General features: G+C 48.0%; 1 protein-coding gene across 1 annotated transcript; it reads left to right on the top strand.

Annotated features, from left to right (window-relative positions):
- The first annotated feature begins 2440 nt into the window (after positions 1 to 2440).
- Positions 2441 to 25286, top strand: GNA11 (G protein subunit alpha 11). The gene is made up of 7 exons (XM_075902535.1): positions 2441 to 2794; positions 12026 to 12210; positions 15048 to 15202; positions 16695 to 16823; positions 17311 to 17440; positions 18138 to 18291; positions 21162 to 25286. Exons 1-7 carry the CDS (start codon positions 2659 to 2661, stop codon positions 21350 to 21352), a joined length of 1080 nt encoding a protein of 359 aa, XP_075758650.1. The 5' UTR covers positions 2441 to 2658; the 3' UTR covers positions 21353 to 25286.
- The last annotated feature ends 87 nt before the right edge of the window (positions 25287 to 25373 follow it).

The following is a 25373-nucleotide window of genomic DNA, read 5'->3' as shown; positions in this document are numbered from 1 at the left end:
TACAGTCCGTGTGTGAAATTACACTAAGTTCCCCTGTACAGGACCCCAGCATTCACTTATCTTTGTGTGAAGCAGCAAGCAAAGCTCTGGGGCTACTAGGCACATTTCCTCTCTGGTGGGGATGGTTAGCCAGGGAGTAGATGGAACTCTCCCAGAGTCAAGAAAGTCTCCACAATGCTCCCTGCCCTTAGGCACCGTCATTCACCACTCAACTCCCATCCCTTAATAACAAGTGATGTGTCCTGGTTCAGTGTCAACCTGAGACCCTCCCTGGAATGGACGGAAGCAGGTCACTGAAACACACCCAACAAAGCCTCTGTGCTGGAGCTCTGAAGTCAGCCTACAAATGCATCTGCCAGGAGCCTTGGCAGCTCCGATAACGGCTGCTATTGCTTCCCTCCCTTGGGGAAAGCCAGGCAGCCTTTCCAAAGGAGCTCAGATAAAGGAGCACTCCCCTTCCTCTGCCTGGCTGGGGTCAGCGCTGCTCCCCTGCTCCTTGGGGGCTGCAAGGAGCACTCCCCTTCCTCCGCCTGGCTGGGGTCAGCGCTGCTCCCCTGCTCCTTGGGGGCTGCATGGAGCACTCCCCTTCCTCCGCCTGGCTGGGGTCAGCGCTGCTCCCCTGCTCCTTGGGGGCTGCATGGAGCACTCCCCTTCCTCCGCCTGGCTGGGGTCAGCGCTGCTCCCCTGCTCCTTGGGGGCTGCATGGAGCACTCCCCTTCCTCCGCCTGGCTGGGGTCAGCGCTGCTCCCCTGCTCCTTGGGGGCTGCATGGAGCACTCCCCTTCCTCCGCCTGGCTGGGGTCAGCGCTGCTCCCCTGCTCCTTGGGGGCTGCATGGAGCACTCCCCTTCCTCCCCCTGGCTGGGGTCAGCGCTGCTCCCCTGCTCCTTGGGGGCTGCATGGAGCACTCCCCTTCCTCCGCCTGGCTGGGGTCAGCGCTGCTCCCCTGCTCCTTGGGGGCTGCATGGAGCACTCCCCTTCCTCCCCCTGGCTGGGGTCAGCGCTGCTCCCCTGCTCCTTGGGGGCTGCATGGAGCACTCCCCTTCCTCCCCCTGGCTGGGGTCAGCGCTGCTCCCCTGCTCCTTGGGGGCTGCATGGAGCACTCCCCTTCCTCCCCCTGGCTGGGGTCAGCGCTGCGCCCCTGCTCCTTGGGGGCTGCATGGAGCACTCCCCTTCCTCCCCCTGGCTGGGGTCAGCGCTGCTCCCCTGCTCCTTGGGGGCTGCATGGAGCACTCCCCTTCCTCCCCCTGGCTGGGGTCAGCGCTGCTCCCCTGCTCCTTGGGGGCTGCATGGAGCACTCCCCTTCCTCCGCCTGGCTGGGGTCAGCGCTGCTCCCCTGCTCCTTGGGGGCTGCATGGAGCACTCCCCTTCCTCCGCCTGGCTGGGGTCAGCGCTGCTCCCCTGCTCCTTGAGGGCTGCATGGAGCACTCCCCTTCCTCCGCCTGGCTGGGGTCAGCGCTGCTCCCCTGCTCCTTGGGGGCTGCATGGAGCACTCCCCTTCCTCCCCCTGGCTGGGGTCAGCGCTGCTCCCCTGCTCCTTGGGGGCTGCATGGAGCACTCCCCTTCCTCCCCCTGGCTGGGGTCAGCGCTGCTCCCCTGCTCCTTGGGGGCTGCATGGAGCACTCCCCTTCCTCCGCCTGGCTGGGGTCAGCGCTGCTCCCCTGCTCCTTGAGGGCTGCATGGAGCACTCCCCTTCCTCCCCCTGGCTGGGGTCAGCGCTGCTCCCCTGCTCCTTGAGGGCTGCATGGAGCACTCCCCTTCCTCCCCCTGGCTGGGGTCAGCGCTGCTCCCCTGCTCCTTGGGGGCTGCATGGAGCACTCCCCTTCCTCCCCCTGGCTGGGGTCAGCGCTGCTCCCCTGCTCCTTGGGGGCTGCATGGAGCACTCCCCTTCCTCCCCCTGGCTGGGGTCAGCGCTGCTCCCCTGCTCCTTGGGGGCTGCATGGAGCACTCCCCTTCCTCCCCCTGGCTGGGGTCAGCGCTGCTCCCCTGCTCCTTGAGGGCTGCATGGAGCACTCCCCTTCCTCCCCCTGGCTGGGGTCAGCGCTGCTCCCCTGCTCCTTGAGGGCTGCATGGAGCACTCCCCTTCCTCCGCCTGGCTGGGGTCAGCGCTGCTCCCCTGCTCCTTGAGGACCCCCATGGGTCAGTCTCCATTAACCTTTCCTTCCCACAACCGCCTGATGTTACCTCTGGGCTGGGCACATAGCCCTCCCTACTGCCCCCCCACCCCGTCCCACAGCGCCCCCTGCTCCTCAGCCTCCCACTCTTATCCCCTCCCTAGGAGCCCGCCCCTTCCCACAGTCCCCCACCATCCCACAATGCGCAGCGGCCCCACGCCCCGGCTCCTGAACGCGCGTCCAGCTCCCTCCTCCCTTCCTGCTCGTCCAACCAAACTTGCCCCCTGCTCCCTCTGCGGGCCCCGCCCCAAGGCCGTTACTAGCCCCGCCCCTCGCGGCCACGGCGGCTTCGCCGTTGGTCGCCGCCGCCATCAGTCAGGCCTTGTTTTCAGCGGCAGCGGGGTAGGCTGCGCGCGCTGGTCGCTGGCTCGGCGGGCAGGGAAGGAGCGGGCGGCGCAGCCGGGCCGAGGGGCCGCTGAGGGGAGGGCGCGAGGCGAGGCCCGGCGCGCGGGGGGCGGGGGTCCGGGCCCGGGTCCCGGCGGCGCCATGACGCTGGAGTCCATGATGGCCTGTTGCCTGAGCGACGAGGTGAAGGAGTCGAAGCGCATCAACGCCGAGATCGAGAAGCAGCTGAGGCGGGACAAGCGCGACGCGCGCCGGGAGCTCAAGCTGCTGCTGCTGGGTGAGGAGCCCCCCCCGGGCCCCCCCAGCGTCTGCCCCGCCCCGGCCCCCCGTCCGCCCCCCCAGTCCCCCGCCCCGGGCCCCCCCCCGTCCCCAGCGTCTGCCCCGGGCCCCCCCAGCGTCTGCCCCGCCCCGGGCCCCCCCAGTCCCCAGCGTCTGCCCCGCCCCCGCCACCCTGGGCCCCCCCGTCCGCCCCCCCAGTCCCCCGCCCCGGGGCCCCCCCAGTCCCCAGCGTCTGCCCCGCCCCCCGCCCCGGGCCCCCCCCCAGTCCCCTGCCCCGGGCCCCCCCCCCGTCCCCAGCGTCTGCCCCGGGCCCCCCCAGCGTCTGCCCCGCCCCGGGCCCCCCCAGTCCCCAGCGTCTGCCCCGCCCCGGCCCCCCGTCCGCCTCCCCAGTCCCCTGCCCCGGACCCCCCCCAGTCCCCAGCGTCTGCTCCGCCCCCGCTGCCCCGGGCCCACCCTCGTCCGCCCCCCCCAGTCCCCCGCCCCGGGGCCCCCCCAGTCCCCAGCGTCTGCTCCGCCCCCGCTGCCCCGGGCCCACCCTCGTCCGCCCCCCCCAGTCCTCCGCCCCGGGGCCCCCCCAGTCCCCAGCGTCTGCCCCGCCCCCGCCGCCCTGGGCCCCCCCGTCCACCCCCCGAGTCCCCAGCATCTGCCCTGCTCCCCCTTGCCCCGCCCCCCCGAGTCCCCCGCCCCCTCCGCTGCCCGCCCCCAGCCCTGGACCCCCCCCCGTCCGCCTCCAAGCCCCCCCCTTGCTCAGCACCTGTCCTGTCCCCCTTACTCCGCCTCCCGAGTCCCCCGCCTCCGCCCGCGAACCCTGGGCCCCCCGTCTGCCCCCTCGCCCCTGCCGCCTCCTCTTCCTGCCCCCAGTCCCCCTTATCCCCGCCCCTCAAGTCCCCAGCATCTGCCCTGCTCCCCCTTACCCCGCCCCTGCTGCCTCCTCTGACAGCCCTGGCCCCCCCGTCTGTCCCTGAGCCCCCCCTTGCCCTGCCCCCCTTATCCCTGCCTCCCAAGTCCCTAGCCCTTGCCACATCCTCTGCCTGCCCGCAGCCCTGGACCCCCCATCCGCACCTGAGCCCCCCCTTACACGCCCCCTGAATCCCTCGCCCCTGCCCTGTCCCCCCTTACCCGGCCCCCGAGTCCCCAGCACCTGCCCTGTCTGCCTCCTCTGCATGCCCCCAGCCCCTGCCCTGGATCCCCTCTGCAGCCTGCTCCTCGAGCCCCCCTCTTATCCCCATCACCGAGTCCCCAGCACTTGCCCTGCCTCCCATTTATCCCCACTCCCCAAGTCCCCAGCACCTGCCTTGTCTGCGTTCTCTGCCTGCCACCCAACACCAGCCCCTTCCCTGGATCCCCTCCATTGCCTGCCCTCTGACCCCAGTCCCGTCCCTGCCCTGCCTCACCTTCCCCCTTCTTCCAATCGATCCCATCCAAATCTGATTTTTCACTCCTATATCGATTGCCTTCCTCAGTGATGATTACTGCTAGCGCATCCCTTGTGGCTATATGGGCAGTCCTCTGCATATGCTAAAATAGGATTTATCCTGCCCATCGCATGGTTAGAAGCTCTACCTCTATTTAACAATAATCATTGTGTTTATTACAACTAGTGCCTGAACCCAAACAGAGAATAGTGGCTAGTAGCATAGTGCCTAGCATACTAGGACAATAGTAGACATCTAGCCAACCCCTATTTTAGAACCCACATGTTAATCTCTAGTGATTCTCTGGAGTCACATGTATGCTGGTCAGACCCCTCCAATTGAGCACATCCTTTTGTACTTGGCAGAGTTGATAACTGCAGGCACTTCGCTGTTATCCACTGTGAAGAGAGAGACCACTATAGGAAATTTTGGCATGATAACTTCTAAACCATTCTCTTCCTTAGTCTTTCCAGATTTGGAGTAATTTTATTATTGAATCTGGGGCTGACTGGTGGGTGGTTTTTTTTTCATAGTGGTTTTTGTGTTTAAAATTGCTTTTGACATAAGCAAAAATTGCAACCTTGAGATTACTCTTAGTCTTTAAACAATCATCTTGGTGAACTCTTTAATGTGGGAGCTGGATCTACTGGTCTTATTTGGGTGTGAAAATTGATGTAGTTATATAATGTTGCCAAACTCCTGGGTCTAACATCGCTTAGCCGCCTAGTCTAGTGGCCTGTGTGGCCTTCTCCCCCCTTTGTTAAATGGGGGAATTTATCCAGCAATAGCTCTAAAGGTCCTTGGGTACCATACTTTTCCTCCCTCCTCCAGCAGGGCGCAAAGATCTCTAAACCAGCTTAAAGGGAGGGAGGGTTGGGAGAGCAAAAGATATGGCCAAGTGAATCTGAAGTCAAGTGGAGTAAAAAGAATGTTGCATAGGTTTTTAGAGGATAGGGAATCAGTATTTCTACATGGTTTTCAGAAAGCTGCCAACATAAATTTTCAAAAAGTAATAGATTACAGACTTTAATGTTAGCAGGAGACCTGATGCTGGGTGGCAGGAAGCCCATAAGTTACTCTTAAGCCATGAGACCTGTGAAAACCCTAAAGCCTTGTCTACACTACCTCCCATTGATCTACCCTATGCAACTTCAGCTATGCATGAAGTTGAACGGGCAAGTACTTGGAGAACAATTTATCATGTCTAAGCAGACACAATAAATCGTCCACCGGTGGATTGATCCTTCCAGCAACCATCCATCCTGTAGTGGAGATGAGGCCTATTGGTTATTGCTACTTTTCTAGACGTTCTATCAAGGGCCTTGTTCATTTATTGCAGGAATCGGTAACCTCAGGCCTGGGGGCTGGATGTGGCCCCTGGCTTGCCTGGGTCCAGCCCCCAAGGCTTAGCACTGGGGAGCCTCTGCTGGTGCTCCAACCATCCACCCACAGTGCTGGAGCACACACAATCTACTTGCCTGGGCCTCCCTAGGCTCTGGTTTGCAAGGGGAATGCGGGACATGTCTTTCTCCTTAGTCAGGGACATCTCACTTTGCTTCTTGTATGCAGCCTCCTACTGATTTTTCTGAGTCAGTGGCCCCCGACCTGAAAAAGGTTACCTACCCTTAATTTATCTGTGATTTCAAATTGAAATTGGAAGCAGGTCTGATTAAATAAAGCTGTTACCTTGGAGTCTGAACTGGCATGCCAGTAAGGGATGTTTTGAAGATGTAAGATGGTTCCAGTTTCAAATCCGCGCGTCGGTTTTCACAAGCTAAGCAAGGCTGGGTCTGACCAGGAATGATTGAAGAGGAATATCAAGGTGGATACATAGTGGTATTACAGTAAATGGTGCACTTTCTTCCTAGTCATTAATAGTACAGTATTCCAGCAGCGTGTTAAAAGCATGTTGGCAAAGCTGCTGTCCAGGTGACATGTACAACTATTTTTCTGATCACTTGTCAGTTTTCTTAAGCTTAGAAGGTAATTTTCCTTCCCCCAAATCTAATTGTCGTTAAAAACTGTTAATCTGAACCAGTTTTATAACTGGTTGAACCATGTTTAGGCTAAGATCTAGAAGATCTGAACCATTCCTCGATTAAACTAATATGTGAACTTGTTCGTTCAAAATAATAAAAAACAAAATCAAACCTCAAGCTGTGTGGATCCTGGTCTAGGGCTGCAATTTGCTTTTAAAATCAGTTCAGCTAAACTACAAAACAAAACAAAACAAACAAAAAAACTAATCAGAGTTGGGGCGGGGGACAGCCATAGTTTAAACAAGGCCCGAGAATGACAGTGTTAGCCGCAAGATATGGTACTCTTCACTGCATCTCCTAAACTTACATAGTATTGTGAGTTCTTAAGCAGCAGGCACATAGGCCTGTAAAGATGGTAGTTCTAGTGGTGAGTGACGATAACTTCCTGTGTGGGGGTCATAAAGTCATTCAGAATCCTTTGGTGTGTAAGATACAGCATAAATGTAGGCCATCATATTAGTTAGAGATGCATTTTCTTGGTTAAGAATTTTGGGGAAGGCAGATATATTTTAAAGAGAAAACACAAACAGTAGTATATCAATAAGAATGTAGGGTAAGCAGAGGTAATTTCTTCATAGTCTTTTGCTGTCCGGTGTGCTGACAGTTGGTTTATATAGAAGTCTGAACCAGAAATACTGAGTGAAAAATAGAAGTGCTGTTATGAGTTGGACTGCTTATAAATAGTGCTATTTCAGTGCTTCGGTTACTACCCACTGATACTGGGCATACATTTTTTTTTAATGAAGAAAACAAGGTTATTTTTCTTGTGCAAAGTTTCTCACTTTGGTCCTAGCATAGTAAGTGAGCAATGGCTGCCATTGACCCAACACACAAGTTAGTTTTCAAATGCATTTGTCAAATACTTGGGGTCATCAGCAATATATCTTGTAGACTATGTGGCTTTTATGGGTTGGCTGAAGGTATGGTGAGCTCAGATTATTCCCTTATCTCAACATTGTCTCATAAAGAAGTTTATTGTGTTCTTATGAAGACAGGAGACTATCCTCATTGATGGTTTCTGTGTTCCATAACAGTGATGGTGTGGCTATTGTTCAAGGATTGAAGCCAAGCAAGAGGCACGTATTTAAAAATGGAAGGTCAGAGGTTATGCATTTGATGTTTTGTGTGCTAGAATATGTGAACCTAAGTTAGTGATCTGGTGCTGAAGTTTGTATTACAGTTGCATCATCAAAATACTTTGAGGCACCTCTCTCTCTCTCACTGTTGGTTAGTGTGGTAAAGGCATGAGGAAGTGTTTCTCACCACAGTATACTCAACCGCAAAAGATTTCCCTTTCTGATTTTTGTGTGTGTAGCTTTCTAGAGGAGACCAAGCTAGATAGTGGCAGTTATATTTATTTTAATACTCAGTAAATCGAGTCATTAAAAATTCTGCTAGGATCCTCAGTAATCTTTTCTTTTTCGTGTGTGTGTGTGTGTGTGTGTGTGTGTGTGTGTGTGTGTGTGTGCGCGCGCGCGCACGCATTTTCTGCTTGAGAAATTTGTTTGCCTGGCAGTATAGACATAGTAGACATAGGAACTTCAGAATCTACTCCTAAGGATTAATTATGTTCCTTTGTGATAAATGAGCCTCTGTCTTAATATGTAGAACTCCCCTGATTCCTGGTTGGAGATCTGATGGTTCACGTTGCTGAAGCCAGGGATTTTCCATAGACTGTGAATCTGGAGAATAGAGAGATTTGTCACCTTACTAATATCTCTCAAGATGAGCATTCGTTACCCTGGTAATCTGGTAATTCAGGCTGATATAATCAACAAAGATCTATATTGATGTGCATTTAATGGAAAGTTGCCTCAACTGCAAGTCTGGGAAAACTTCCACAAGAAAATGCTATAGAATATTTTTGGAGAACAGACAGTTGCCCCGTGAAGGAATCAGGTGCAGACTGTGTAAGGTGGCTGTGGGGGGACAGCCTGTGGAAGGTATATATGATCAATCCTTACAGCCGATTTGTAGCCATATAAATGACTACATGCAGAAGAGGCCACTAGAAATAAACCAGATAACACCCAGCAACTGTTAAGGTGATTATGACAGGGCAGTGTGAAGCCTTTATTTGTCCATCTTTTCTCCCTCACTATGGGGTAAGAAAGTTCTGTCTTTGATCCTTTTCCCATGCTTTATTTTCATTGCTGTACTGGCATCTTTGCAGTTTCTTTTTAAGCTCTAATAGGAGGAATGTTGCTCTGTCCACCTGTTTGAATGTTCAGAATTCAGGCTTTGAAAGAGTGAGGGATGTATGAAACATCCAGTCAGTGGAAATCTATCTTGCCTTTGCAAACAGGTATTAAAGCAGGGTAGTGAGGGAGGCTTGTATCATGTGTTGAGTGGTGTGTTGTTGTAGGGATGTAAAATCCTAGTTAAACATATTGTTCCAGCTGGAACAGCCCCTACCTGCAGGACGCCTGAACCTGTGTGGACAGAGGCTTCTCTGGTTAGAGCAGCCCCTGCCTGTGGTATGCGAGGGCACCCTGCAGGAATGGGCTTCCTGTGGGGCTGGAGCAGACACGGCTTCAGCCCCTGTCAGTTAACCGGTATACCTCACTCGTTAATTGGTTAAACATTCACATCTCTAGTGTGTTGTCTGCTTTATGCTTTGCCCAAGCAATACTTGCAACTCAGTCTTCAGATTCAGAATACATTTGTGCAGTCCCTTTTATTGGAGATAAACTCCTTTAGCACTTGGTTGTGTTGAAACAATGCTCACTTGAAATCTAGTTTATTTTACAGTCAATAGTTTAAGATCTTGCACCTACTACAATCTGCAGACTTTCCTAGATTTTAAAATCAGGGCTGTCAATTGACCTGCATTAACACCTGCGATTAATGCGTTAAAAAAAATAAATTGTTAATCCTGTCCTGTATTAATCGCAGCCATTTATGCTGTGCTTCCCCTTTGAAGTGCCGGTCTGGAAGCAGAGCCGAGGGCCAGCTAAAGTCCCCAGCTGATTCCTGGCTCCACAGTTGCATAGCCCCTTTGAAGTGCCGGAGTGGCACTGCAAAGGGGCTTTGCAAAGCGGAGCCGGGGATCAGCTGTAGTTCCCAGCTGATCCCAGGCTACTAATGTGCTGCCTGTGGAAGCCCTGCAATGGCATTTCAAAGGCGGGGTGCACACGATTAGTCGCAATTCAGTTTTTCATCGTGCGATTAATTGTGATTAAATTTGTTAATCGCTTGACAGCCCTATTTAAAATATTTATCTTCACTGTTGCTGTGCAAGAGACTCTTGCAAATAAGGGAGACTGACTAGGCAAAGTACTGTTGAATGTCAGTGTAACAGAAGAAACAAGGAAGACTCTCAAATCAAAGTTAATCATAGGACTTGAAGGGATTTTAAGAGGTCATCTATTCCAGTCCTCTGCACTTATGGCAGGACTAAGTGTTCTCTATACCATCCCTGGCAGGTGTTTGTCTAACCTGCTCTTAAAAGTCTCTAATCAGGGAGATTCCACAACCTCCCTAGGCAACTTATTCCAGTGCTTAACTACCTTGACAGGTAGGAATTTTTTCCTAATGTTCAACTGAAACCTTCCTTGCTGCATTTTGAGCGCATTGGTTCTTGTCCTATCCTCAGAGGCCAAGGAGAACAATTTTTCTCCCTCCTCCTTGTAACACCCTTTTAGATACTTGAAAGCTGCTATCCTGTTCCCTCTGTGCTCTCTTTTCCAAACTAAACACACCCATTTTTTTTTTCAATCTTCCCTCATAGGTCATGTTTTTCTAGATCATTTTTGTTGCTCTTCTCTGGGCCTTCTCCTATTTGTCCACATCCTTCCTGAATTGTGGCACCCAGAACTTTACCCAGTACTCCAGTTGAGGCCTAATCATTGCAGAATAGAACAGAAGAGTTACTTCTCATGTCTTGCTTACAATACTTCTGCTACTATATCCCAGAATGATTGCTTTTTTTGCAACAGCGTTACACTGTTGACCCATGTTTAGCTTGTGACCCAGTATGACCCCAGATCCCTTTCTGCAGTACTCCTTTCTAGTCAGTCATTTCCCATTTTGTATGTGTGAATCTGATTGTTCCTTCCCTAAGTGGAGTACTTTGCATTTGTTCTTATTCAGTTTTATCCTGTTTACTTCAGACCATTTTTCCAGTTTATTTTGAGTTTTAATCCTATCCTCAAAAGCACTTGCAACCCCCACCAGGTTGGTATTGTCCACAAACTTTAGAAGTGTACTCTCTATGCTAATATCTAAATCATTGATGCAGATATTGAACAGAACTGGACCCAGAACTGATCCCTGTGGGACCCCGCACATTATGTTCTTCCGGCACTGATGACCACTCCCTGGAAATGTTTTTCCAACCAGTTTTGCACCCACTTTATAGTCGCTCCATCCAGGTTGCATTTCCCTAGTTTGTAGCAAAAGCTTTACTAAAGTCAAATATATATAACCTTTATCTCTTCCTCCCTATCCAAAGCACCTTGTCAAAGAAGGTGATCAGGTTGGTTTGACGCTATTTGTTTTTGACAGATCCATGCTGACTGTTACTATCTTCTAGATCCATGGGGTCCAGCCAGTTCTGAAGTAGTAGCCTTTATAGTGGCTACTGCTATAGCAGACTAGCCACATTACTCAAGCTAAGTAGCTGCCTCACTCAACCAGCCAAATAGCCATGTGTTGGCTAGAGCATTAGACACCACAGTTCTAGATGTTTGCAAATTGATTGCTTAATTATTTGCTCCATTATCTTTCCGAGTATAGAAGTTAATCCAACTGATCTGTAATTCTTCGGTTAGTCCTTCTTTCCCTTTTCCTCTTTAATGCAGAAAAGTAACTTTTTCTAAAATGTTAGCAGTCTTCTTGCCAAAATTAAAATAAGCCTATTTGGTGGATACCTAGTTGTGGTCCTCTTACTTAGCTCGTCAGTGATTAAGGATGACTTTTGTCCATTTCAGTACTGACAGAGATTTTTTAGTTCTGGTGTTTGCTGCAACTCAAGGATCTGGACTCTTTATTTACAAATTCCTGGTGTTTGGCCTGCTTGTCTGCTTTCTTTTAAAGTTCAGCTTAACAGTAGAGACTTGATTTCCTTCTCTGGACCCTTTCACAAATTGTTTCTTACCCGAACTTCTGAATATAGAATGAAATTCTCATAGATCACAAATTAATCCAAACAGGATTGCCACTTCACGTGATATTGGAAAAAAAAAATCACTATCAGCCAGTGATTTCAGGTCACTCAGAAGAATAAATTTGTGGTGTAGGTAGTTTCTTGATCCCTTCTTCCTTTCAGAGCTGCTCTTTCTAATATATCTAGTAAGGGGGAATCTGGCTTGTGAAAGGAAAGCATGATCATACTAAAATGGTGAAAGCTCCAGTAGAATTCTTATTACATAACAGCTTCTCCCCATCCATTGACATCCCAGTTTGTACAAGTTACTGATATAGGAGTATATCAAGGATTTCAGCTAGAGGTGTTGTGGTGGATTGTATGGGAATAGGTCAGATGTGGAAATGTCTATGATGTAAGATATGGAGTAAGTATCAGAACTGCTTTGAAGCCCGTCAAGAAGAACAAATGCTCTTTCCTCATTGTCGCTTAGGCATAGGGCATTGGATGGGCCCATGAGGACCAGGAACTGGAGAAGTAATCAATGGAATAGGATCCACTTGGATACATTAATGGAGTAGGATGGACTAGAGGAGTATGATGCAGTAATAGCTTCACTCCCTTTGTTCCAGACCTCATTTGTGATCTCGATTGACTTTTTCCCCTTTCTTTGGTCTCTTCCTTTGCAGGCACTGGGGAAAGTGGGAAGAGCACATTTATCAAACAGATGAGGATAATTCATGGCTCGGGCTACTCGGAAGAGGACAAAAGAGGCTTCACCAAGCTGGTGTTCCAAAACATCTTCACTGCCATGCAGTCCATGATCAGGGCCATGGAGACCCTGAAAATCCTATACAAGTATGAACAGAATAAGGTGAGCCAATGTGCAGAGCTCCATTAAGCTATTGTTTCATCGCTTGGTGGATTTGTTTCATGTTTGTTGTCATCTTCTGAGGGCTTTTTAGTGAGCAGAAGACTCCAGGACACAGTGGAAGGTTCTTGCCGTGTATTTGTACTGGCTTTTGTACTGTATCCTTTGCCTGCTCAAACTTCTGGTATTTGGCCCTGTATGGCAGTTGTATCCTCAACTGGTTCTGTGATACTGTGTGGCTCTGTGGTTTTATTATAGGGGGCATTACAGTTTTTATTTGCTTAGCTGTGTCTTTTCTCCTAAGCAAGAGCATCCTGAAAACTGCTTTGCTTGTCCCACATAAAAATTTCTAGGGGTGGGAACTGATCTGTAGAGCCCTCAGATTCATGGATATCCATTGCTCATATTTTTGGATATAGATACCTATTTTGATCTGCACAGAGTTCTACTGATTTGCATCCACACACAAAAACCAAAGCATTTAGAATGTATGCAGGGCCCTCCCTAGAGGACTTGGGACACACCCCCCCAGGCTTAGGTCCCAAGACAACCCCCCACTCCGCACCCCTGCCTCACCTCTTCTCTCAAGCAGTGCTTGCCTGGCGTGGTGTGGCAGCAGGTGTTGGCACCCCTTCCACACTCACCATGGCTGCAGGAGCAGCCTGGCTGCCTTTTGTGCTCCACCCTCTGCCCTCTTCTAGGGATATAAGGGACTAGTCAGATAGTTGATATGCTAGTTGACTAGTTGCTTTCCCACCCCTTGTTGCCTTTATCAGAAAGAGACAGCGAGGAGGAAATGCTGGGGGGAGCCAATGTAAAAGCCCCCCCCCCTCCCCCACCCCACCCCGCTCCAGCACCATCAAAACATTTCAAAGCAGAAGTGCCGAATGGAGCCTGGGGCCATTGGGACCTCTGAATCCTCCGCTGGTTCCAGGCTCCATGTGGTGCTTTCACTTTGAAATGTAGCAACAGCCAGGTAGGTCTTGCTACATTTCAAAGTGGAAGCGCCCTTATCGGCTAATCCAATAGTCGATGGAAATCCCATTGACTATTCGATTAGTTGATTGATCTAATTTTAACATCCCTACTCTCTTCCAGCCTGTTGCATTTCACTCAATAATTGAACTGGGGCACTTTGGGGCCTGGGTGCTCTGTTTCCTGATACCACGATGAAACAGCGCGAGAGTGGCAGAACAGAGTGGAGCAGGCTACCAGGTTGCTCTGACTCCTGCTGCTGTGGAGTGGGGAGGGGCACAATGGGGGGGGGGGGGGGGCAAATTGCAGGGCGTGGGGCAGTTGCCCTCAACTGTCCTATGGATGGGATGACTGTATGTATGACAGGTGTCATTGCACAGTGCCTGAAGGAATATAAGAGCTACTGTAGGGCCCAGAAGATTGCACTGTTAAAGTGATACCTCCTATCATCTACAGCTGGTGATCTGTCAATTTTCCTTTTTACAAATTCTAAAAAATGGCTAACACCACATACATTTTGATCTGGGATGAAGTTTGATTTACAATATTTTAGGTCAAGGAGTAAACTTTTGAGTCATATGGCTTAAACTAGTTCAGCTGGCTTCAGGGCTTAATGCAGATGATTTTGAGTGAGCGTCAAGAACTTAATGTTAGTATCTTCTGTTATCTCAATACTTAGTGGATTTATTTTTTCGAAATGAAATTCAGCAAAAATAAAATCACGTAAATTGTACGTAGCTGTGTATTAACTTTTTAATAGCTGGGAGGCTCAAGGCAGTGAGTTGAATAGAATACAGCGCCTTCCTTCTCTAGATCATTGGTCCAAAATGAGGCCCAAGTCTGTATAGACTTGAAGATGTCACTATTGAATGGCAAAAGAAAAAAGATTCGAAGGGCTCAGGTGAGTTCTTAATAACCAGATATCCACATCACAGCTGCCTCTAACTGGCCATTTTATTCACTTTCTCAATAGAGAGGCCAAAGACTGAATGGTTCTTGAAGGCTGAAACTGCTCTTTGGCCTTTAGAGAATCTGTCTGAGTCAGTGCTAAGGCATGGGCATGGTATGAGGATGCTTGCATTGCCCGTGTTTTCTTAGGGATGTGGTTAAAGGAATCTAGGAGCTATAATCTGTCCCCTTCCACTAACATGTAATATACTAGATTAAATTTCCTTTTTGAAGATTAGTATATGTGGGTGAACAAATTGCTTCTCATTGCATCCAGAAAACCCTTAGGAATTGCAGTATTGGTATGTATATAGTATTTCTATTCATACAACAGGCTGCAGTGATTACTTCTGTCCTGCTGCACTTTGTAGTGTCAGTTTTTTGTTCTTATTTTTTTCTTCCATAAATGATCATAGCAGAATACTGTAAGATGTCCAACACCATCAAAACATAGTTTAAATCCTTAAATGAAACACCAGACAGCTATGTTCTGGTAACAAAACTGACTGCTCCCCAAAAGTCTGGCAATCTGAGACTCCACACTTTCAAAACTGTGCTTTGGTTTTGGTGTTTCTAAACAGTGGGTGACTTAACTTACCAAGCTGTGTTACAACGTTAAGTTCAGCATGTCTCTGGCCATTTCTGTATAGTTAATATCTATTAAGGCTCGTGTGATGCTTCCAGGAGTTTTTACAGATGTGGCTGCTACTGAGTGTAAAATTGGTACTCAGATCTCCAACAAGAAAAACAATCGAGCTGATACTTTTTAGATGTGTAGTCTGCCCATTGCTGTCCTGTGCTGTTGCAGCTGATCTAAGCAGCTTGAGCAGCATGCAAGATGTAGCATTCTTGGAGCCCTTGGCAAGAGGTTCTAGGTTTAATGTATACTCACTTGTCCTTCACCCTTATATCCTCAGGCCAATGCACTGCTGATTCGGGAAGTGGATGTCGAAAAAGTCACAACCTTTGAGCAGCCATATGTAAGTGCAATTAAGACATTGTGGAATGACCCTGGAATCCAAGAGTGTTATGACAGAAGGCGAGAATATCAGCTCTCTGACTCTGCTAAGTAGTAAGTACATCAGCACTGTGGTGCGCTGCTGGATATCAGTGCCATATTGGCCTAAACAAAAGCTTCTTGAACCCTGTTAGCTGAAGTTTACAGATTCCTGAATATGGTTATCGCACTGCAAACTAGCCCAGCTTGTCTGTCTCTTAGTTTCTTTAGACAGTGCTGGAATGTCTGGATGATCCATATGTTCTTACAGAGCCACCAGCTGCATTCCATGAGTTCTGTTGGGTGATAAATAGAGCTGTACATATTTGTCCCAGGATAAACAGGTAGCCATGCAGTGCCCACCCAGGTCATCCCAGCACCCTGTCCCTGGTTGACATGTAGTAGAAATGCCACTTTCCCCTATTGACTTAGCCTTCTTCAGCCATGGGATGAGGACCAATATTTGAGACTTGGAGCTGTTTCAGAATGTCTGAGTGCATAGAGACTCTGGAAGATGACATTGTGTTGGATCATACAGACTTCTTTTTAATAACCAGAAGGGTTAAGCAGTTCATTTTAAATTAAACTGAATTATGCAGTAAACATTGGAAATGCTAAATCCATCCTATAACAAGGACTTTCTGCAGCCCCAATTTATGGAGACCTAGATGTTTCACACTTCTCATTTGATGCAACAAGTATGAGAGCAGCTGCTTGGATCTGCTGCTTTGCACATGGCCTGTTCTTTTCCCTTGATTGAGAGAGAAGTTGAATGTTTGATTGTAACTTTGTGAAGTATGACACATGGTGTTTACTATATCAAATGGGATTTTGGGGAATTGCTGCCCATTGGTAGGAGACAGTCTTAGAAGTTTCCATGTGGAGAAACCTATTAGGCCTATAGTCCATCTCCTTGGGATTTAGTGAAAGATTGTTCCTTGAAGTATGTCTTCCATTATTTGCTCCTGTCCCATTTTAAATGATCCAAGTGTTACCTCAAGCAGTCAGATTTCTTCTGGTCTCCTTAATGTGTCTTGTATGTGTATATGGTGGCAGGGGAGGAACCTATGGCTAGAATGAGTTCGAATCCCCTTGGCTACATCTAGACTGGCATGATTTTCCACAAATGCTTTTAACGGAAAAATTTTCCGTTACAAGCATTTGCGGAAAAGAGCGTCTAGATTGGCATAGACGCTTTTCCGCAAAAGCACTTTTTGCGGAAAAGTGTCCATGCCAATCTAGATGCGCTTTTGCGCAAAAAAGCCCCGATCGCCATTTTCGAGATCGGGGCTTTTTCGCGCAAAACAAATCTGAGCTGTCCACACTGGCCCTTTTGCGCAAAAGGACTTTTGCCCGAATGGGAGCAGTATAGTATTTCCGGAAGAAGCACTGATTTCTTACATGATATCTTCAGTGTTCTTGCAGAAATTCAAGCGGCCAGTGTAGACAGCTGGCAAGTTTTTTCGCAAAAGCAGGTGCTTTTGCGGAAAAACTTGCCGGTCTAGACACAGCCCTTGTGTGTGAGCTATGGTCTTAATGTTTTTTTCCTTTCATATTCTTCTCATAGCTACCTTAGTGACGTGGATCGAATTGCAACTCCAGGATATCTACCAACCCAACAGGATGTGCTACGGGTCAGAGTTCCTACAACAGGAATAATAGAATACCCCTTCGACCTAGAGAATATTATCTTCAGGTACTGAACCTGTAGCCCATGTTACACTGGTTCTCTCAAGTGGGACTGAACTGGAGGAGGACTACTCTGGGCTTTTTAAACTATGGATCAAGAATATCCATGCTCTTAGCTAAGGAGGATGTAAGAGTGTGTTTGGGAAGAGGGGGTAGAATATTCGATGTGGTTCCTAAAAACTGTTTTGTAAACAAGCCAGGATGCAAACAGGAATGAGGATGCTCATATTTGCTGTCATGCTTCCAGGAAAAACAAACAGGCCCACCATGGAGGTGGCCATAGAATCAGAGGAATTCCTGTTATGCTGTCTGAGCACAATTGCTCTTAAAGGACACGTTACTATATTCTGATACTAGCTTCACTTGGAGGAAGAGAGTTGTGTTTTGTGCATATCTCAGTGCTTTGGGTGCAGGCAAAGAAGCTTCTCTTGACTCTTGACAGGCTGTTAGAGTCAAGAGAAGCTTGATAGTTTGTATATTTTTCTCTTTCTTAGAATGGTGGATGTTGGGGGTCAGAGGTCAGAACGAAGGAAGTGGATCCATTGCTTTGAAAATGTGACCTCCATCATGTTTTTAGTAGCGCTTAGTGAATATGACCAAGTTCTAGTGGAATCTGATAATGAGGTAAGCCTGGACAGGAGTCTTTCTGATGTTCTTGGTGCCAAGAGAATGGAACTTGAATTAGCAATAATTGGTTTTTGGCCTTCAGCTTTTCCTAATGCTGCGAGAGAACATTGGGGCGATGTGGGTCACAGCATTGCTGGAAACAGGGCACAGGATAGTTTGAAATGCACAATGTACTTAGATTATACAGAAATATTTTGATGATCAGTGGGTGTCCCACATTCTAGAGTTTGTACCCACAATGAAAAGCCCTCAAGATCCAGCACACGTGTCTCTTTCCCTCCCATGTTAAATCTTCAACCCTAGATATTTTGTATCCTGGCAACCAAGCATTCTAGTGTATGGACCTGCTAGAAGAGCTGCTGTTGACCAGTGGCAGGCATTCCTTCCCATGAGCAAACACGTACCCCTGCTAGGAACCAATCTTCGTGATCCCAGATATCCCACGTGACAATGAGAAGCATAAAATGACTTGGGTCAATAATCTAGCACATTGGCAAGTAATTAAATTCAAGTCAGTCACAGATATTGCACTTGTGTGTCTCACATACTCCACTGAATCAAAACTTAAATGGAACACAAATTCCATGCAGGACATCAGATCTGGCTTTATGTGGATGAGTTTGTGTGCCTAGGATCAGAGATGGCCAGGTTTTCACAAATAACGTGTGTTGATACCGTTTGTTTCTTGCATCAGAACCGGATGGAAGAGAGTAAAGCCCTTTTTCGGACCATTATTACCTACCCGTGGTTCCAGAATTCTTCAGTCATACTCTTCCTCAACAAGAAAGATTTGTTGGAAGACAAAATCCTGTACTCCCACCTTGTTGACTATTTCCCAGAGTTTGATGGTAAGTGACTTTAAAGAGGACCTTTGAAACAAGAACGAGTGTTCTAAATAAGGGGTAGGGAAGGAAGCCAACAAAATATTAAATTCAGATGTGAGTGGCTTTTGTTTGCTGCTTTCTTCTGTTCGATTTACAATGAAATCATGCTATAAAAATGAATGTTACAGATTCAGTGCTGAATTTATTGTGGGGGTAAGAGGAGACAAACCCTTCATTAGGTAGAAATATTTTAATAAAGGAAAAGTGAATAAATCTGAATATCTTGATTATCATATAGCTTATGGATTGACTGAAAATATAGATGCACCCTTCTCATAGATCAGAAATTAAAGAAGCTGCCAAATGTCAGTAGAAATGCTGCTGCTTCTAGGTCTCCTCATGATTTCAGTTGAACTGTGATTATTTTGACTTCAGAGTATTTAATATCCATACTTGAAATGTGCATACAGATGTTCAGCTTGTTTGTAGACATGCAAGAATTTAATGGTAGGAGAGATGGAAACACAAATGAGACCATAAAACTTCTCCTTCTGGCAGAGCAGGGTACAACCTGGTCACACAAGCTAATACAGTAATTCCTCATTTAACACGGGCCTGCTTAACAACATGTTTTTGCGATAGCACAATTTTTATTTTTTTTTTGGGGTGGGGGAACGTTTTTTGAATTACATGACTGTCCCTGGAATAACACAGTTTCCCTAGCTGGCTCATTGACGGCGGCTGCACGGTGCTTCCTCCACCTCCCTGCAAAGCAGTGGAGGGTTCGCTGCGCCATTCCCCGCTGACTCCCCCATGCTGGACGCCTTGCCCCCTCTCCTCTGCCCCCGCTTGTAGGCCGGCAGCTGGGTTGCCCCAGCCAGCCCGTCACCGGCGGCTGTGTGGGGCTTCCCCCACCTCTTTGCAAAGCGGTGGAGGGTTCGCCACTCACCTCACCATTCCCTGGTGACCCTCCCTTTGCCGGACGCGGTGTGGGTCCCAGCAGACCCGTCACGGGCATACTCCCAACCCAGTCCCTCTCCTCTCTCCTCCCCTTCCCTTCCCCAGAGCCAAACACTTCCCCTCCCTGTTGTAACCCAGTCCCCTTTCTCCCCCAACCTTATGTCCCGGTCCCAACAGACACCACCCCTTGAAACGCAACCCCCACCTTTTCCATTATTTTCAATGGGAAAATTGACCCCGCATACCACGTTTTCACTTAACATGATCATTTTCTGAAACATATCTGTAGTGTTAAATGAGGAATTACTGTATATGGTCTGGTCAAATCATCCAAATCTTTTGTGGTGTTGGTGTTGAAAAGCTTGAGGCAGGGTAAAATCTCTCTATCTGCCATGGCCCATTTTGGGGCCAGTAAGCTCTTAAGCATAAACTGTGTGTTCTGCAACCTTTGATCAGTGATTTGGTGTATCTGCCACTAAATAGGCTGATGCCAAATCTGTATGGGATTGAAGGTGTATGGAGAACAGGAGAAGAAGGTCAGACAGCCTTTTTTTTCCTTAAGCCCTTTCATCCTAACTCTTAGCCCTTTGAGGCAACTAAAAACTATTAACAGGATAAAGGGAGAGCCACCTTTTTGTTGGATTTGGCCATAGTTCATTGGCAGCAGTTGGAGAAATTTCTGTCTGGAGGAATAAACAGGCAAGTTGCTTTCCTCACTATGGGCTTGTAACAAAACTGTTCCAAATTGGAAGAGATCTTTGTGATTTGTGGAATCGCTGTTTGCGGTTCTGAGTATTCATGGGCCTCCTGTCCCAGCTCGATAGGGTTACCAGGTGTCCGGTTTTGAACTGGACTGTCCAAAAGCTTTGAGCTTTCTGTCTGGGAAACATTGAGAAAATGCCAGACATAGAAATATCCACTTGCCACTTTGAAACCCTGCCTGCAATCTGGGGACACCCCAGCTGGCCCCAGGTTGTACATGGCATTTCAAAGCAGCAGCGTCACTCGGAGCCTGGGGTCTGGCCCCAGGGTCCATGCAGCGCTGCCGTTTTGAAGTATCCCTCCTTTGCTTCCCCTCCACCCCCCCGCTGCCTTTTTCTGATGGAGGCAGCAAGTGGGGGGGGGGGAGGGGGAAGGGAGGGCGACTAGCCCTTCACATCCCTAGTCTGAAGACCATTAGGGGTCCATCATGAATTCATTTGTCACGTGGTGCTGGATTCTTATCTTTAGCAAGAAAAGATGTTAAATCTTTTCTTAGTGTTATTTTTCCATAAGCAGTCGTAGCTACCAAAGGATGCTGTGTGATTGCAAATGCGATGTGGTTGGTGAGACTTTTGTTTCAAGATATGTTCTATGCTATGGAAGCAATATGAAAACTCCAAACACTTTAAATAGGCTACGGAGCATTCCCAGGTGTCCGTTTTGGCAAGAAGTGAGCACTGGTGGCAGCTGCAGTTTGTAGTTCATGGGCAGAGAGGAAATGCTACAGTTTGTCGTCATGGGAGAGCTTCTTGATTTTTGTTAGGCATGCAAGAAATAATAGGACCTCGATCTTGTGCTTCTGGGCATGAAATGATTACTGCAGGGGTCAGGAAGAAATTTGCACTCGGGATCAGCATTATTTCACAGCTGACTAGATAGGTTACAGAAGGGTGAGATTCTGTCTCATAGAGCAGTCTAGAGCAGCCTCTTGAAGCTTCTTACAACTTAGTATTCTGAAGCTTAAAAAGCACCTCCTAAGTTTTAACCACTTAGGTATAAAATGTTCTAGATCCCAGATGATCCCATAACTGAGAGGCAATGAGAGGGCTAAATTTCTTCTCCCATTTGGTCACATTGCCCCATCCTCACAGGTAGGAGGCTGAGAAAGCAAGCGAGCATTTCTGGGGTGGAATTGTGTTCATGCTGTTTACTGGTGCCTTTGTTTGCTGCAGGCCCACAGAGGGATGCTCAGGCAGCCCGGGAGTTCATCCTGAAGATGTTTGTGGATTTAAACCCAGACAGCGACAAAATCATCTACTCTCACTTCACATGTGCCACAGACACAGAAAACATCCGTTTTGTCTTTGCTGCTGTGAAGGACACCATCCTACAGCTCAACCTGAAGGAGTACAACCTGGTCTGACCTGCTCTGCCCTCGCCCCCTTTCAGGCCTCCTTGTGAAGAAAAGACAAAAGAAAAATTTAAAAATTACAGGAAACAAATCTTAATTTTTAATGATGTAATGATTGCAAATTGTCTGATCTGTGGAGTGGCGAATTTGCTCAGTGTTATCCTGGAGTCTCATGTCTCTGTCCACAGAGTAGTTGATTTCATATTTTTAATGAATTGCTTTTATTTCACAGTAAACGGGGAGGGGGGAGGAAGAATACACCTCACTCTTTGGCACCTTGTTCACTTCTTAATTTTTGTCTTCAGCCAAGGCAGCCTCATCTTGGGCTTTACTTTGTCGCTTAGCTGCTTTTATTTTCTTTTTCATTCCCATGGTATATATAGAGATCTATAACTTTTCTGGCCAAGATTGTAAATTCACTGGACTGTAGGAGTGTGGAATGCTACTGGTCCCTTTGCCTTGTGCCATAGGGTGCCTCTGGTGTAATTGTTAATCCTGCTTGCTTTTTTGTGCCCACCCTGCCCTCCCCAAGGACACGCCCCATGGTTCACTGTGATGAAATGTTGGGGAGGAACAATTGCTCTCCATCTATAGCAAAAAAACAAAACAAAACCCCACAACAACAAAAAAGCCATCACTTTTTCCATTCTTTGTATGGTTTAGTCTGGGTTACTTTTTTATCAATTATAAAAGGTATGGAGACTGTGATTTTTTTTTTTAAATTATTGATGTGCTATACATAGTTTGCTACATATTGCTGTATTTTGTTTATGGACTTTAAATGAGGGGAGCTCTTGGAGCAATAGCTGCTGAGCCTGGGGAGAAGTGCCTGACTGTATTATTCTTTTAAAAAGTAGGTTCCATTTATGGAAAGAAACTGAGTGGAGTGTAAAGCATCAAGTGAGCGACTTCTCTATGCAGCGAAGATTAGAAGCTCACTGAGTAATTCTGTGGCATTGAAACACCAAATTGTGCCAGACTGAAGGCCCGAGGTGTCACATGCCACGCTCTGGTTCTCTTGCATGCTGTGAACAGCGGGGAAGTCCTCATTGCATTTTGTGCTAGCTGAGTGCATTTGTAAGAATGCTTCAGTCCTGTCCAGCTTACGGATTGCCTAGAAAGGGCCAGAGTTGAGTGACATGGACTCTGAGATGTGGGGCGGATTCTTACTGCTTGAAAAGATTGTGAAAAGTTTTAAGGGACGTGGGGAGTTCTATTGCTCTTTTCCTGCCTGTGGTCTCCCTGATACAGATGCTGCTGTGGTTTTACTTTAGAGGAGCCTGGATTGTTTTTGGAACACTTGCCCAGATATTGCCTCTGGAGGTGCAAGGTGCATGCAGCAGTCACTTTTGGGGTGTGGAGGGATGGACAGACAGCAGGCTAGGAAAGAGGAAGGCAGCTGGGTTTGTTGCTACAAGTGTTACTGAGAATAAAGAGTGTTTTGGATTCTAGGTGCCATGTTGAATTCCACTGAACTGAGGGCTTCAAGGCCTTTTATCTCATTTTATAGGCTTCCAGAAGCCCAGTTGAGTGAGCTCTGCTGCCTCTTGTATCTGTCTAGAAGACTGTGATGGCAAAACGAGCCGTAAAAAAAAAAGTGGAATCTACCCCACTTCTTGGACATATGTGAATATGGGCAACACTAATGGTTCTATTACAGTTTCAACAAGTGGCATTGGGTCCAGATTCTCTGGATACCCCAGATGCCCCTTCAGTGGCGTACAGACTGCTGATGGTAGTTTGAGGCTAACACAGGCCCCAACCTGCACTGTTAAAGGGGGTGTCTGCTTTTTGTTGTCTCGTTTATAGACAGAGCACTAAATCGGTGTTTTGCACAAAACACAATGAAATCGACTTGTTCCAGATACCTGTGATGGATAACACTAAGTCTGGAGTTCACACTACTTTCCAGTAGTTCTGTTTAGGGCTCCCTCAAGTTTTCCAGACTAGGAGAGGGAAGACCCTGCTGTATTTCACAGAGCACTACAGAAGAAAGAAAGCTCTGGGAGGCGATGCCTGGCCTTGTCAGAGTTGGTACTAGGGACCAACAAGTAGAGCCCTAGGTCTGGCTGAGAGTAAGACAGCAGCTGCTTGTAGAATAACTACATTCCTGATCCTGCCTAATGTTTAGGAGAAACAAGGGAGGGATTCTCTCATATGCCAGACAGCTTTGCACCAGTTTTACTGCATCTTGTCTTTTTGCCAAAACGATCTTTTGTTAGAAGTGTTCAATGAAGAGGATTTTATAATAGACGTGGGTCTGTTCTAAATGCCCTTCTTCTGCAACATGTAATGTGCCATCCTCCTGCTTCCCTGATCTTCTGAGTGGTTCCAATTGCCAGCAGTGGACCTGGTGCTGAGAGATTCAGATTCTTGCAACAAATGTCCCAGAGGTTCCTTTCCAAGGTTTATGATGATGGCTCTTCCCACTTGAATCTGTGCTGGCGTTGTCCTTTGACCTGCCAAGAGACGAGATGCTGACTAGGCACAGAAGGAAGGATCTGGCATCATCCATTGTGTGGAACAGGGTGAATTTGTCTAGCTGTGATGAATTCCGGAAGGATTTTGGGCTTTGGTAAAGATTGGAGCACATGCTGTTTACCTTTCTGGTCAGTTGCAGCAGCAGCAGCAGTGACTTGGTCACCAGTTGGGCATGAAGGTAATTGGGGTGGGGATATCATATGTCAGGGCTCTCCCACAAGATGTCAGAAATCTCTTCTGACCTAGAGAAGGAACAGGTCAGAGCTGTGCCCAAAATCCAGAGGTGGCTGGATGTTGTACCATAGAAGAGAAGGAAGCGGGGTTAGCCAGCCCCGGGTGATGAGAGATGTCCTGTCTGCCTTCATCTTGGATGGTGAAACATTCTTGCAGAACCAGTTCTTTTTGCATCTCTGGGGTGGACCCCAGTCAGATGCCTGCTCTAGTGAAAGTGCCAAATTGAAAACCAAACTTGCCTATTTCATCCTCTTTGGTGATGGGGCTGGTCAGGATTCCCCATAAACAAGGGATTGAAGGTTGGGACAAAAGTCTTTTGAGTAATAGGCTGAGGAAAGAGCCTGTTGTCCAAGCTCAGTTCATAGTGCACTTTCTTTTGTCCTGAAGAAACTGGCCTGCCTCCAACAGGCCAACTGCGAGTCGTTCTAAACTGTACAGTGGAGAGAGCCGTGGGGGTGGGAGGTGGGGTGAAGATCATTCTGATTTCCTTGCATCATTCCATAAGGATCAATCCTATGGCGAGCAACTGCCCCTCCGTGCTTCAGCATGTTGGGTTGCTCCAGCCCTACTGCCTGTTTCCCTTTCTCCTAGAATCGGAGTCTTGGTCTGCTGTTGTTGCTTCCTAGTGATGTTGGCATTACCTTTCGCTATGGGGTTTTTCCACGTGTTTTATTACTTGGTAATTTTTTAAAAATGTGCTTTCGGAGTGTGCTGACCATCGTATTGTACTATACAGAACCCAGGTTGTTAGAGTCCAGCAGAGGTAAAGTCTGTAATGCAGCCCCCAGTTTTAAAAGTATGGTTTGTGCCAATGCCCTTTCTTTAGTAGTGCCAGAGACTCTTGACAAGTGCCAATGTGGCGGAAATTATTTGGTTATACTTGTATATTATAGGATCCTGATTTAAACATTATCCTATTTAAAAAGATACTATATAAAATTCTGTTTTTAAACCTTGTCATTTGAAATGCATGTATTGTTGTGCGTGTTGGGATGGGGGTGGGGGGAAAGAGGATTGGGAAAAGGAGTTTCTGAATAAGTTGCCCAGTGCTAGGGTCCGTTCAGGCTCCGGGCTCTTCCAGTCTAGGGGAGTGACCATTTCTTGGAACAGTCCTACTCTGGCTCCTGGGCACCGACCCTTATTACAGAAATACCTGATGGAAATTGATTTTCATATCTTTCTCCTAAAATAAATTCTCTGTTTGAAATTGGAATAAATTTTGTTCCTAAAACCTGTTCTGGTGATGTGGTGTTTGTTTGCTACTCTCCCTCTGCTCCCACCCCCAATTGGCCAAGTATCTTCTCTAGCTGGTGGGAGC

The sequence above is a fragment of the Pelodiscus sinensis genome, chromosome 19 (assembly GCF_049634645.1).
Source record: "Pelodiscus sinensis isolate JC-2024 chromosome 19, ASM4963464v1, whole genome shotgun sequence".
In the NCBI taxonomy this organism is placed as follows: Eukaryota; Metazoa; Chordata; order Testudines; family Trionychidae; genus Pelodiscus; species Pelodiscus sinensis.
The sequence above is the reverse complement of the archived record's forward strand: the minus strand, read 5'-3'. Positions and strand labels throughout refer to the sequence as shown.